At 35.4% G+C, this 14,543-nt stretch overlaps 1 protein-coding gene across 2 annotated transcripts in view; it reads right to left on the bottom strand.

Annotated features, from left to right (window-relative positions):
• The window catches only part of EPHA3 (EPH receptor A3), a 343,281-nt gene extending 328,963 nt beyond the window's left edge, over positions 1 to 14,318 (bottom strand). For both annotated transcript variants that reach the window (XM_024558191.4, XM_045193569.3), the window contains exon 1: positions 14,120 to 14,318. In XM_024558191.4, coding sequence (XP_024413959.1) covers positions 14,120 to 14,207 — 88 coding nt within the window. In that variant the 5' untranslated portion in view covers positions 14,208 to 14,318. The remainder of the gene's footprint in view (positions 1 to 14,119) is intronic.
• Between the last annotated feature and the right edge of the window lie 225 nt (positions 14,319 to 14,543).

Here is a 14,543-nt window from a genome sequence, read left to right as displayed (position 1 = left end):
CCTTCAGTCATACGGTGTCTCAAAGCCAACTGCAAATAACTATAAAGTCACTACCACAGAAAACAAACCCAGGCTTTGATTACATCTTGCTTCCACTAAACAACGATGACGTTTCTTCTCCTGTTCATGCCACATTGTGATTGTCCCAACCACGTTCCTTACGTGTTACTTACTTAATCATTTCCATCACTTTCTGCTATGATAGTAAAGGTTGCTGTGCTATTGGTTACAGATAGCAGAGGAGTTATTTAATCTGCTTCTAGGTAATACTTAAGTGTCTCAAAAAGAAGAAAATGATACAGGAGACAGTCAATTTTGTTCTTGATATTGTAATTCTCTACGAACTACTTTTGTCAACTATAATATGGAATCAAGAAATCAGGATGTACTTTCTGATAGGTCTGCACTAGAGCTCTGCTTTTCATTTTTGCTTTCTACACCATGATATGCCAGTGAGAAGAAATTTAGGGAAGTCAAAGTTTTACTACTGTACTTCTGTATTTCAACATAACTTTTATCAGCTATGACTATATATTCTGACTTTAATTGCTCCTGTGGGCTTCCTGTTTGCACTCATGTCTACCTAAACATAGCTAAAAACTTTTTAATAGATCTGGTTAGTATTGTATTTCATAGACTAAAAATTACAAAAAAAAGTGTTTTTAGACTATAAATGAAGTCAACTACAGGCATACCTCAGAGATATTGCAGGGTGGGTTCCAGACCACCGCGATAAAGCAGGTATTGCAATAAAGTGAGTGGTAATCTTTGTGCTGGTGGAGTCTTGCCTTCATTTGTAAAAAAAAAAAAAAAAAAAAGCAATACCTGTGAAGCACCATAAAAGTAGATATGCTCGTATACTTTATCAATTGTGTGCAGATAAAAATTCTTGTAAACTATGTTAAATTTAACTCAACAGGCATTTTGTGTCATAGACTTAATTTATGATTGTTTCTCTATCAAATGACTTTGATATAAAGTCATAATATCAAAATTAAAGAAAAAATTATGTTGTGCTCAACATTTCTGTGAAAAATCTATTTTGTTACATGGTAACTGAATGCCTCATTAATGCAATATAGGCAGATTCTGGACAAGGTAGGATGCTATCAACTTATTCTTTCTTACTAGCTTCACCTTCTGGGCAATAATTTTAGATGTATTTTTATACAGGTCCTATTTGTGGAGCAAAGAGTGATTAACTGCCTCATCTCAATCTTTGTCAACAGCAGGGAGAACTCCTTGGAATCAAAACACAGGGTCTCACAGTAAGATGTCTGTGTTTTCAAGCATAGAGTGGTTCAAGAAAAGAACTAACACAGACCAAAATTCAACTTGCAACTTGGACACTTTGGCAAATGTAAACCCTGTGTTGTTTCTAAAATGTTAAAATTTTCTTTTTTATAAATCAGTGAAATCTAAAGTTATTTCTGATATCAATGCTATCATGGAGAAAAGAGCTATCAAAATATCATCAGGGAATGTCTCCTTAAAACGAATAACCCTTTCACATAACTGTTTAGTGATGTTCTACTTTCAGTGAAGTTTTAGTTCAGAAACAACTTCAGTTTTAATAACAGTCCCTAGAATAACAGGTCTTCTTGCTTCTGTACACTGACAACTGATAGTGTGAATCACATAGGCAAGTGAAACGTGTTTCTGAAAATGTAAGTTACAAAATGTAGAGCATTAATGGTGGTGTAGGTATTGCACATTTTCGAGACATTTTTGCTTTTTAAAGGGTTCCAGAAATAACAGAATTACTTGTTTATATCTGATTTGAAAAGAGTTTTGATAGATTAAAAAAGGATAATAAAATATATTATTCAGTTATGAAATTGTATTAAAAAGTTATTCAGGCAAATAGGTGCTTGAACTTTAGTGTACATTTTGCCTTTATACCATGAATTCAGGATGTCTTGGTATATACATTTTAATCATATTACTTTAAGTCTTGATTGCCAACCTTCAAGTACTAAATGATAGCAATCTATTCAGTCAGGGTTTGATGGGTGGCTATGAAAATGGAATAGCATAAACAGACCGGTCTACAGAAGAACTCTAATATAGTGTTGACTTTTTGCACCTTACTGACATACACCTGACATGCAATGTCCCATCAGTTTTAGGTATATATCATAGTGACTTGACATTTGTGTACATTAAGAAATGTATAAGTGTTTACATTTACACTTATGTAATATGTAATAAATGATAAGTCTAGTTATTATCTGTCATCTTGCAATGTTATTGTGATATTATTGACTATATTGCCAAAGCTGTACATTACATCCCCATGATTTACTACTCATTTTAGAACCTGAAGTTCCTCAAATAGGAGGATTCAAAGTTTTAGCACAGAAAATAAAGTTAGTAATAAAAATGTTTCCATCTAAAAACCTTCTCTGGATATTTTCATATCAAAAGCCAATTTTTAATATCAAAAGAAGCTCTTTGTGGAATATATATATTGGTTTAAAATTCTAGAAAATTAAAGTCAGTATATGGATTTGACATCATCATATTCGGGAGGATAACTAAATCTGGACCTTATGTCATAATGTGCTGACTGACGTCTACAAGTCATAGCTGCACACACACAAACTCTTCAAGGTATAAATACAGGCCTTTACAGACACCCACAAAAAATCAAATTATGTGGCACATGTTTATCAGTTTAATTCAAACTCTGACCGTTTTCCTTCCATACTAGGAGCATGCTGTCACCAGAAGGTATCAGACTTTTAGTTTTGGTGATTGAAAACTTTTAATTTATCACTGGAAGCGAAGGTAGGGTTCAGACAAACTTCAATGTGGTTTTTCTTGGTAGAGTTGCATCTACAGAAGCTTTTATTTGGAGGTAGTTCTTTTTTGATATGCATTAATGTGCTTCCAAATACTCACATGCACACATGTACATGCATGTACTCACACATCACTCACATTAAGCTCAGATATATGCTTATTTAAAATAACTTTCTAAATGCTCTTTTAAAGTATTTTTTCATTTTTATATACTTACTATGCTTTCATTCTAATTATTTTAAAATATTTCTAGATAAATGCATCTTTAAAATCTGGATTATAACCATGCCCACCCCGTGAAATTTGTCTTATTCTCCTCCTCCTTACTATTATTGACATATTATTGTTATTATTAACAGTTATCTTTTCAAATCTTCCCTGTATCCCAGGGTCTATGTTTTGGGAGGTTACCTACAGTCTTCTCTTAAAATTCATATTTCATTTTTCATAGTTTTCCTATGTTAAAACATTTTTTGTGTAAATATTTTGTGGTCATCTGTCCCTCCTAAGTTATCGTCAAAGGCATAGACCATACCATTCCCTATTACCTTCTTTCCAAAATTTAGTATGTAACTAATACTAAGGTATTCACCATTTGGTAAGTAAACAAATACAAACAACAAATTTTTATAATATGAAAGATAAGTTCATTTTTTCTCTGAACATTTTTCTTGATTCATGCTAATGGTCTTTAAATGCGGGCCTCTGAAATTAAATTTAGGGTTCTGAAGTTTTCAATACCAGGGTTAGAGAAGTAAGCCTACTGCCTACTTGGCCAAACATAGACTAAAATGTTCTTCATTAGTTTCCATAGGATCACACTTGGAGAGGGAAATGTAAAAGGATACTACCAATTTCACATATATTATTTTAGTTTTTCTTCTCCAATTCTATGTGGATGTTTAAGATATTAAAATACCTAGAGTGATATGGGACATCACTTACAAGCAAAGGTAAGAAAAAACATCTTTATTCAGTTTGCAAATGTTTAAGGAGAGCAGCCGTATGCCGAGATAGAGGGAGCACATGTCAAGCATGGATTAATCTAACTTGTTCAGTCAGATGCAATACTTATAATTATGAGAGAAAATCTTTTTTTCACAAAACAAAGAGTATCAAAGAATTATAATTTCAGATAAAAAATGTCGAGAACACCGTAACATGTGAGTTTAACTTTTTTGAGTTATCTAATGTAAATGAGTATTAATTTATCCATGATAAACCAAGTAGTAAAACTAAACAAAGAGAAAATACTGTTCCCTTTTATTTGCCTCTTTAAAATCATTTTTAATATTTACAGTAGCTACATTTGATGATGTTTACATACTTAATAAAAAAATAACAACCCAGTTTAATTTCTATTTTAAGTTTCTGTTATTGTGCCAGTTCTTTACATTCTGTTCATATGCAAAATCTACCATGAATAGTTTTGACATATTGAAGGAAAAAAATCTCAATTTGGAGATAACTCTAGCTTTATGCCATCTTTGAATATTTATAAGTAAATTGGAGGTTCAGTTGGGGAAAATTAACAAGATTAGGCAGTGACAAACAAATGTTTGTTTCTATTTTTTCTCATCACTGATCTGCAACTTAGAAAAACAAAATTTTATATCATTTTGATTCCAAAAGGTATATATTCATCCATAAAATTTTGTCCACAATGGGAAATAGTTCAGTTTTGTAAGGGGCAGTATTATTTGGTGACATACACACACAGTTCTGCAAAGTGCACTTTTTCTCTAAGTGGTGTTCTGCTTGCCCAGAGGATCATTTAGATGATTCATATGGAAGCAACTCAGCTTTTCAGCCTAATCTCTCAGTGCAGGCTATCATGTGCAATAAAAAAACATCCTTCTGAAACCTATGTATTTGTATTAATTGTTAAGAATGAGGAAATAAACACATGTTAACTACTAAAAGCTGTCCTCCATTTCCCTTAAATTTCATATTGATTGGAAATGGATGAACTTTATCACTGACAAACATTTAATTTTAAAGCCTTATATTTGTATCCAGGAAGGGTGTGATAGGTGGCGAGGACGAGGTGTCACTCTTCACTGGACCTGTAGAATTTATTCATGTATCTTTCTTAACAATTATTTAAAAGAAGACAAATTAACCTATCCTTAATAAATATACAGAATATTTAAGATGAAACCACTTTGATATTGCTTAGACGTATCAGCAATGAAATTAACCTAGGTTTCTCCCTTTGCTCCAGTCCTTTTTGAGAACCTGCCATGTAATCAGTCAAAATTTTTGTCTTATACAAGAGGCAAGTCAAGTTTGCATTTTTTTATTTTAAAGAGTTCCACAACTCAAATATGAATAAAAAGTTAAAAACTAGGGAAAATAGTTGCTGATTTTAATTCTCCAGAAGCAAGAAACAAATGTTTGTTGTTAAGCCTACACTCTTGCTAATAGAAAATGTTCCAATAGCTTGAGTGGCTGCATAATTTGTTGGAGACATAAACGACGACACGTTAGAAAACCTCTTTTTTTTCTTTGCGTGTTACAGTGAAGGAAGCAAGATACTAAAAGCGGCTTTCTGATTTGGAAGTCTGATGTCATCAATATGCTATTTTTGTTCTTTGCCAGGTTAACAGAATTTATTGCAGCAATTAATACAAAACATATGTGCTGAATACCCACATGAAAAATATAATTGCCCCCAGCTTAATTTGCTACCTTTCAAAACCCTGTTTTAGCTACCTTTTCACAATGCTTCTACTTAAGTAGAGGACAAGTGTTTTTATAAAAGAGGAGATAAATCATCTTAAGTAATTTGTAAATTATCTTTTAAGTGAAAACAAGTTTCTATAGAGACTAAAGTCTACAGTTAGACCATATTCTATTTCCCCCCACTATTGACTTCTATAACAATTCCAAAGGTTAATTCACACTGTTTTAATGTATAAAATCCTAAATAATAACACTTGGGTTATACTGACAACTGCCTCACAAACACTGTGTATGAAATTTCTGACACAGCCTTCTTTGCAAGGTGAGGAAAGAAGTGTTTGTCAGGCAACAAAGAGGTAAAAATGTGAGAGGGTAACACATCACAGACATTTTCTCCTATTCCTCTGTCCACATCCAATTTTCTTTAAATTATTTTCTTAGCATGTCCACCACACATGCAGATAATCATAACTTATAAATGTAAACATTTTTCAGTTTCTAAGTAATCTCTGAAGTCCTTTTTTGAAAGGACTTTGAAGTACAACATTTCACTCCAATGCTCTGGGTATTTCTAATTCTTTCTTACAAAGTCACAGACAAATTAGCGGAGTCACTGGGATTCAAGTTGAACAGTCAGTGCTTCTCCTGAACGGAAGAACGTCTCCTAATTCACAGGCATTTGAGTATGGGAGAAAGCATACGGTTAAACTCAAGAGTCAAAGCCGAGAGCAGGCCTGGATCAGGTACTACTTTATTACGATTACTTTCCTCTGTTGGAACAATGGAAGACGTCCTAATACCTGTTTCAGGGCTGGTTTAATGATTAAGTGAGGTCCAGTAGCAATGAATAATAACATAAAGGTAAAATCCCTCTAACCAGCAGAACTCTGTGCATTTATTATCGCAATGTCGGGCGTGGCACTGAGGCCATATTTAGCTTTAGAATTCCCTGGATTCAACAATTTTATATTTTATGAAAAACACTAAATTTCCAACACAACCACAGGAACATCAGCACCGTCCAACTACTAATCTACCTTCATAACAGGGCTCCCAGAAAACTTTTCTGGCCCATTTCAGGTTTACTGCCAAAATTGGAAGACAGAAAATCCTGTTTTAATAAAATGATGCCAATCAAACATGGGGCTGAGGGAGGACACAGACAACTTTCGAGATTGTGCATGGGGGAAAAGTTTATGGAACATTCCCCTTAGCTCTCAAGAGGGGCCTAACAGGTGGCATTTGTAGATAGAAAGAAAACTGAAAATAAAGATTCCTCATTTTAATCTGGTAACTGAAGAACTAAAGGAGACCCTCTGCAAGGTCAAAAAAAAAAAAAAAAAGGCAAAGGGGTCGGATCAGACAGCAGCAAGCCTAACAACGGGAAGTCAGGAGCTCCCCTGCGTCCCAACGGAGCAGGCCTGGCAGGAGGTCGAGGTCCTTTCCCAAGCCTGAAGGGAGTGGTAGGTACACCGCAGAGCTGTATCTTCTCCATGTGCTACAAGGTGGATCGGTGAACACGGATGGAAAGGAGACCGCGCCACCTCCGGCTACCAAGCTGAAAAGGCTGGCTGATTCCCTATGGGAGTAAGGGAGGCAGCACGGGGTCCAAGTGAACTGTGACAGTCAGGAGGTGCCGGGCGGGTCCCAGCAGCTCGCGCTGCGGAGGAGGGACCGACCACAGGTAAGGAGCGTCCAGGTGGTAGGAGCACGCCCCCTCTCCAGGCCAGCAGCTCCGCGGCAGCAGGCAGAGGGCGCGCGTTTGCCACTGCGCCCCACGCGCCTTTTCCCGGCGCTCGTTCCCCCTAACTCGGCGCCCCGGCGGCCCCCCTCTCCAGCCTCCGCCGGGGCTGAGAGCTCTGAGCAGCGGCCGCGGTTCCACGTGCGCCCGCGGCCCTCCAGCCAGTCCCGTCCCCTGGAGGCCCGGACCAGCTCGGGGTGCTTCGGCGACGGGGTTCGGCCGCCGGCGCGGACACACTCGCGCACAAAGACACCACTGGCTCCCGGTGCTCGGGGGTTGGGGGTCGCGAACCTGGAGTTGGGTTTTAATGATCTGATCTTTAATCCAATTCGGGGAGAAGAGTGGATGTATGCGAGACCTCGTGTCTCCCCCGCCCCCTACACTGAGCCTGGTCCCCGCACGCAGTGCGGGGTTGAGGCGCCCGGGTGGTGGGTGTGGTGACACCGGGGAGCGCCCGCTCTCCTCTCGGTCTCCGCCTTACTGCCACTACTACCCCTACAGCCTTTCTATGCTCTAAAATTTCCGGGGGCACACTTCTGAAATTCAATCGGCTCTGCATTATCAAATGCGGGAGTTGAGACTCGAAGGGGAAAAGCGCCGCCATCCGCTCCCGCGGCCACCCCCAGTACTCGGCTGGGATTATTCTCAACAGTTTGTTTGTACAGTGTTTCCCACTTGTTTTCCCCCTCCTTCCTCCTCTATTATTCTGACTTCACCATGTTAGTTTGGATTATGTGGATTTTCACCCGGTGCTTTGACTGGAACAGCAGGACGTGGTTTAGAAAATGAAGGGAGGGAGGGAGTTACACACTCAGGGCTTCCAGTTTAATAACGTCAGTCCAAGCTGGAGGCTTTATTTGCTGAACTGGTTTTGATTCCATCAACCTCCACATACATTCACCCAGGCATCCAAAGGGGGAAGCATTCTTTGGCTTATACTCTTAAAACTTTCCTGAATAAAAATATTTTCTTCTGGGGTAAAATCAAATGTGTATAAACTTGAAAGGGGAAACAAATGCAACCCCACTCCCTTTTTAAGTGAGCAGGGTTTTTTTAGGGATTTAATAAAAATTGATTAGCCAGATGTTTTAAGTGATAAATGTTTTTAAGTAAAGATTTATATAATACATTGGTTTTATAACCTTTGCAGTTCTCTACCTCTCCATCTTTCTAACCAACTTTTTATTTTCTTTTCACTTGCAGACTTTTTTACTTTATAATTGACCACCATTTTTTTTTTAATTTCAAAGAAAGCTGGTATGAGGGAATGTAAAACTTGCTGACTTTCAGACTTTTTTTTCCAAGAGAAAACCTCCTGCCAGATTCCAAGAACTAGCTGATAGTAGGCAGCTGGTAATAGACCCACAAAGAGAAATCAAGGGGCACACACGTGCCCATACCCTGATTCTGAGCAGGAGTGTCTTCCTAAATTGTTTGGTGGCTTGAAACCCTCCGCATTCTATAAATGTCACAACATTACTTTTATTTCTAAAGTCGTTACAGAAGAATTTTCTAAAACTTGCAAATCTTTGAGAAATAAATTTCAAGCGCTGGTTTCCACTATACCTGGATGAATAATGTAATGAACGTTTCACACCAGCAGTCAACCCTTTATTTGAAAAATCTGTGGAAAGTTACTTGTGCACTTGGTAAAAGCCCTGCATCGACCCTCCCTGGTGATAAAATCCAGATCTCTGAAAACAGAACCAAAGGGAACACCTGCATCTGTTTTCCTAAATCTTTTATCTAACAGAAATTAAAAGAACAAGGTTTATTAAATATTTTTTAAGAAAAATTATACATTAATAAGTAAAGTTGAGGATCTTGATGGAATATGATTTGTAAAACTTAGTGTTCTTCCAAGAAATACATATTTCCCCTTACATCTAGTACTTATGCCAGACAAAATTATTGGAAAATGACTAAAATCAAAGGTAACCCACATCACAGATTTCTTAGTAAGTAAATGTCTGTAAGAACTTATCAAAGTTTGATGATTTGTGGAAAGTTTTATTAATGTTTTCTGGAAGGTTTTATGACTTGGGAAACATACCTCTCAAGAGCAGCTCTTGCTGTTTCCATTTGTGTTGAAGTTGGTAAATCAAACACACTATGGAAATGTTTTGCCTTTAAAAATTCTTTGCATATATAACTGATGATTTGATATTTAAAAAACTGCATTATTTTATTTCCAAAAATTCAAAGTTTCTGAAACAACTTTAATATTTAGGAATCTTTATGAAGAAAGTTATTGTGAGAAACTTTGAAAGTGAGGGATGCTTAAAGAACACTCTACAACTTGAATATTAAAGTAGATAATTTATAAATATGATCAAGGATATTACCAAATTCTTATTTAAGGATATGTTTCCCAAAAGTCAAGGTAAAAATTCCTAAATTGTTTATGTGAGCAAGAAGCAAACTCTAATTATATGCAAATAAAACAAAACTGCACGTGAAACTTCCTAAACAATCTAAACAATGTTTAAAAAACATTGTTTTGATTGTGTTCATTTTGTTTAAAACTTTTATGTTAAATTGAAGTGCTTCCCATTGTAGCTCCCAATTTCCAGTGTCTCATGGAAAAGACAACTTTATATAAATGCAACCAGGAAAGAACACGTGGCAATGGTGTTTTATTATATGTCATTTCCCTTTTGAAGCTTCTGTTGCTTCTGAGTTATACATATATCTGTTTGACTTTATATCTTAAAATAGTCAGAAAAATGATACTAACTACAGCATCAATAATAAAATATGAAATTGAAAATGGCAATAGTTACATTAAAACTAGTTTGTATTGATAAATATATTGATATTGCCAGAATATTTACAATTTAAAAGAGCATTTAATTGCTTGTTTATGACAAGGACTAGAATGGTGTGATATGTGACACTTAACAGTGAGGAGAATAAGATATCAAAGTGGATATTTTCCCCACTTGAATTATTATTACCAATAATAGTCTTTGAGAAAATATAAATTCAGAATGAATTAATTTTATTATAGATTTTGAGAGGTTATAAGAAGTTTCTTTCCGGCACAATCAAAATATTATCGTAGCAATTCAGGTTGTCAGTAAAAGCTTAAACAAATTTGCTGATAATCCTGTTAATGACCTAGGTCAAGTGTTAACTGTTGTGGGTTATAAAATAGTGAAATTAAGGTTTCTCCTACCTCCGGGCAAATAACGCAGTTATAACTGTTGGGGAGGAGGTAGGGGAGAGCTATTAAGAGAGCTATTAAATTACAAAAATGTGTAATGCATTCAATTATTTAGTCTAGCACGGTGAAATGCTATTAAAAGCAAATGTAAACTCCTCTTCCAAAAAAAAAAACCTATAAAGATGATATGATAGCTTAGTTCTCTATTAATGTTTCATTCACAATACATTATTATTTGAGGATGTGTTTATATATGAAAATTGATGCCAATTCATAGTAATTTTTAAAAAGAGAAAATTCCATTATTTAAATGTTTATTTTCTCTAATATTTGCCTAATATTCAATCAAAAGGAAGCACATAGTGTTTATCTACAATTCTTACTTTTAAGTTTTAATAATCACATAGTCTCCACTAGTATTTAGTTAGAAGATTGATGTTCAGTGAAATACATTTCATAGAAATGGTATCCCAGGCCACTCAAAAAAAGTCTCCCCAAATATGCAGATCTAATTTTATTTACTTTCATCTTGAAAACTCTCATTTCCAATGTAAAGAGTTCTATAGATAAATGTTAACCTAATTTATAAACACTGTTGGAGAGAAAATGATTTACTGTAGTAGGTACTCATGAATAAGCCATGCATTCTGCCTCAGATTCCTTCAAATATGTGTTTAAAAAGAGTACTTTATTCAATGCTCAGAGAAAGCAAACTGATAATAGTCAACACTTCACTTTATATTGGGTTCTAATCTCCTTTCAAAGTTATTTTTATTATCATCATCCACCTAGAATGGGAAATGGTAGCAAATATATAAACTTTTCCAATAATACATACTTTAACAGTCCTGTTTTGTCATGAAAAGTAGCTGATGCCCCTTTGGAAATCTTTGTTTGGTGTGTCATGTAAACAAAGAAACATGATAAGATTTTAATAAAATTCTATGCAATTTTTATAAAGTTTCTGTTTATGTACATAGGTCAATTCTTGATTTAAGTGACTGTTGAAATTATGAATGACCTAGTATCACTGAGGAGGCCAACAATAGAAAGTATCACCTGGAATCATTTTCTTAAAAGCATATTAGAAAGTTATTTGTAGCTGGATTAATAAAAGGAGAGTTCAGATTAAACTTTTTATAAGTTTTTTTTTCTTTATCATGAACCCATGCATTTCAATATTGATATTAGATTGTCAAAATGTCAAATTAAAAAAAAAGCCACACGATGGCAAGTTTCCTAGCAGTTAACTAAATGGGCTGGTTTTGTTCTCTTATCTTTCTATCATGCCTAACTTCATAATAGATTGCTGAATAATTTTCTAGTAAATTTTACCACTAAATTTCTAATAAATTTCCTATAGTAATGAAATATAGCTTTAGCATACTATTTTAAATGCAACCCAGTACTTTATATTTCAGTTTTCAAAATTTATATTAGAAATCTATATTAAGAAGGTACATGTTATCATTACTCTTCCCACTCAGTCACTACATGACTTTTTAGAAGGGTAGCTTTATGTTCAAATGATATTGTTAGAAGAATTACATGGGACTCTTCACACATACTTGGATGTTTTGCTTTTCATGTTCATCTCAATCACTAAGGCCCAAGTTATTGTATTAATATTTAAACCCTCCCTCAAATATTACCCAAGTTAAATCATTCCATATAAATTTTGTTTCAAAGCCTTCCTTTCTGACCTCAAAACAGAAAGAAGACACCACCCACAAGACACAATCTGGAAAGAATAATCCCAGGAACAATGGATAGATAAACTTTTACCCAAGCCAAGTAAATGTATTTATGTCAATTTTCTGAGTATTTTTACCCTTCTATATACATGTTGTTAATGTGGGCCTGCCTATGTAATAATATGCATTATATACCCAGACATACACAAGTTATGGTTTAAAAGCAATTTGCATTTGATTACTCTAGCTCTGTTAAATTAATATTCATTACTTTTATATAAGTGTAAGTAAGTTTAAAGGATGTTTTTTCTCTTGCAGATTACTGAAAGGTTGTATTTTCCACAAAACTGCTGACTCTCAACTATACCCCTATGCATTGTTAATTCAGTAAATTCCATTATCTTAATAGTTTATAAATACTTCATTCTTGGAAATACATTATCATAGTAATATGGGGATAATATTACTATTTTTCTAGTTGTTGACAACATTTTCATGTCTTCAAGGAAAAAGATTAAACTAACACTAATTTTAACTTATTGATATGTTATTCATTACATAAATTACTACTCTTGCCTTTCATTCATGAAGAATGATTGACAATTAATTTCAAATAAACATTTGATTTTAAAAGAAAAAAGTCACTTGTAGTTAAGATGATTTTCTTTATCCTTATATTTAGAATTTTTAAATTCTCAATTCAAAAAAGACACAGAAAAATCTAATGAAATCTGCCAAGTTGATAAAGGCAGTCACTAAGGAAAGAACACAATTAAACTGCTCTATTAGCAGTGAAAGTAGGTCACCAAATATGAGAGATAGTTTCTATATTTAATTAAAAACTTTCAAAATATTTGAATTTTTTAATATTGGCTTGATAATACATATTTGAGTGTGTGACATACTAAATAATGTAATATATGGACATCAATTGCTCAATATTGCTAAATTGTGAAATAAATTGCTAAATGTTACAAGTTAAAATAATTAAGAGGAAATCAAAGTTGTAAGTGTTAAAGCAATCAATTATTCAGAGAAGTTTGCCTTAAGAGTTAGTGATTGTATTCACAAATCATTAGAAATAGATCACAAAAGGTACCAAGGAGTAAGGCAATGCATCTGTGAAGTACACAATCTTATAATATTGCTGTCCTTAATATTATAAGTTTGCACGTTAATTCATTAATTGCACGTCATTGGAAAGAGACAAGTCCCATTAAGAGGAAAATAAATAACCCAACATCAAGGAAATGCCATTTGCTGCATATGAACATTTCTTCTTAATTTGCTATTCAGTTATTACTATACCTACTCAGGATCTTCTCACTATTCATTAAATACATTATCTTACTCATATATAAGCCCTTAAACAAAGAAAATCCAACCTAAGCTTATTATAATGCCTGCAAATATTACTTATGTTAATGTGGCATATGCTGCTCATTAGAACCTGTACCATAGAGCAAACCATCGTCTAACGGGATACACATCACTTCGAAACAGCAGTTACAATATAAACATCACACACACACACACCCCTCTGCTTCTACAAACTCTGATTTATTTTCAGTCCATTCATAAATGCCATGATCCTAAGTAGGAAAACCTGTCATTACGGTAAAACATACTAAAAAAATCTAGAGTGGTGGGATGCTTTTTCCCCCCAAAGTTCTCAGAGTACTACATGGTCATAATTAGAAAATAAAATACTGCCATGACTATTTCGCAATTAATATCCTGGGCTGAAAACTAGAGAATTTTTCTTTCTTTCTGCTTAAAATTTTCAAACACGGTAATTGCTTGCATTGGTATCAGATTAAAAACACATTTTAGGTTTAGGCAATCCAGAATTATCTCAACGTGTGTTAGAAGACAGCTGGAAATAAAAACACATCTTTAGTTTACTCTCAGAGCAAACGGCTTTCTGTGAAGGCACCTTAACGACCTGAAAATGTTTCGGTGAGAACGTGCTTTGAGGAGCTCCAGCCCTGCGGGGCTGGTCAGGGCGCGGCGCGGTACCTGGCTTACCTTCATTGGAAGGCTGGAGAATCAGTTCCCCGAAGCAGTTGAGAACAGAGCTGCTGAGAAGGAGGAGGATGGAGAGATGACAATCCATGTTGCTGGTGCAGAGGGCAGTGAGAGGAGCATATCTCCATGAAGCATGCCACTGATGTGAGGGGGAGCGCTCTGATTGCTGGAGAAGTTACCATGCTCCGCTCGCAGGCTGATGTCAAGTTTGACACTGGAGATAAGGAGGAGTCTGGCTGCCTTTCCGCGAACCTCGCTCGGGGACTTCTCTGGGTCCTAGTGCCGCCGAAAGCGAGAGCTGAAGGACCGGACTGTGCTTGGCTCGCAAACCGCTGGGAAGCCTAGAGCTGGGGAAGAAGGGTGTGGGGTCAGGGCCCGTCCTGCCAATAAGGCAGGAAATGCAAAAGTTGTGATGGGGCAATGG

This window comes from Desmodus rotundus, chromosome 2, assembly GCF_022682495.2.
Source record: "Desmodus rotundus isolate HL8 chromosome 2, HLdesRot8A.1, whole genome shotgun sequence".
In the NCBI taxonomy this organism is placed as follows: domain Eukaryota; kingdom Metazoa; phylum Chordata; class Mammalia; order Chiroptera; family Phyllostomidae; genus Desmodus; species Desmodus rotundus.
The sequence above is the reverse complement of the archived record's forward strand: the minus strand, read 5'-3'. Positions and strand labels throughout refer to the sequence as shown.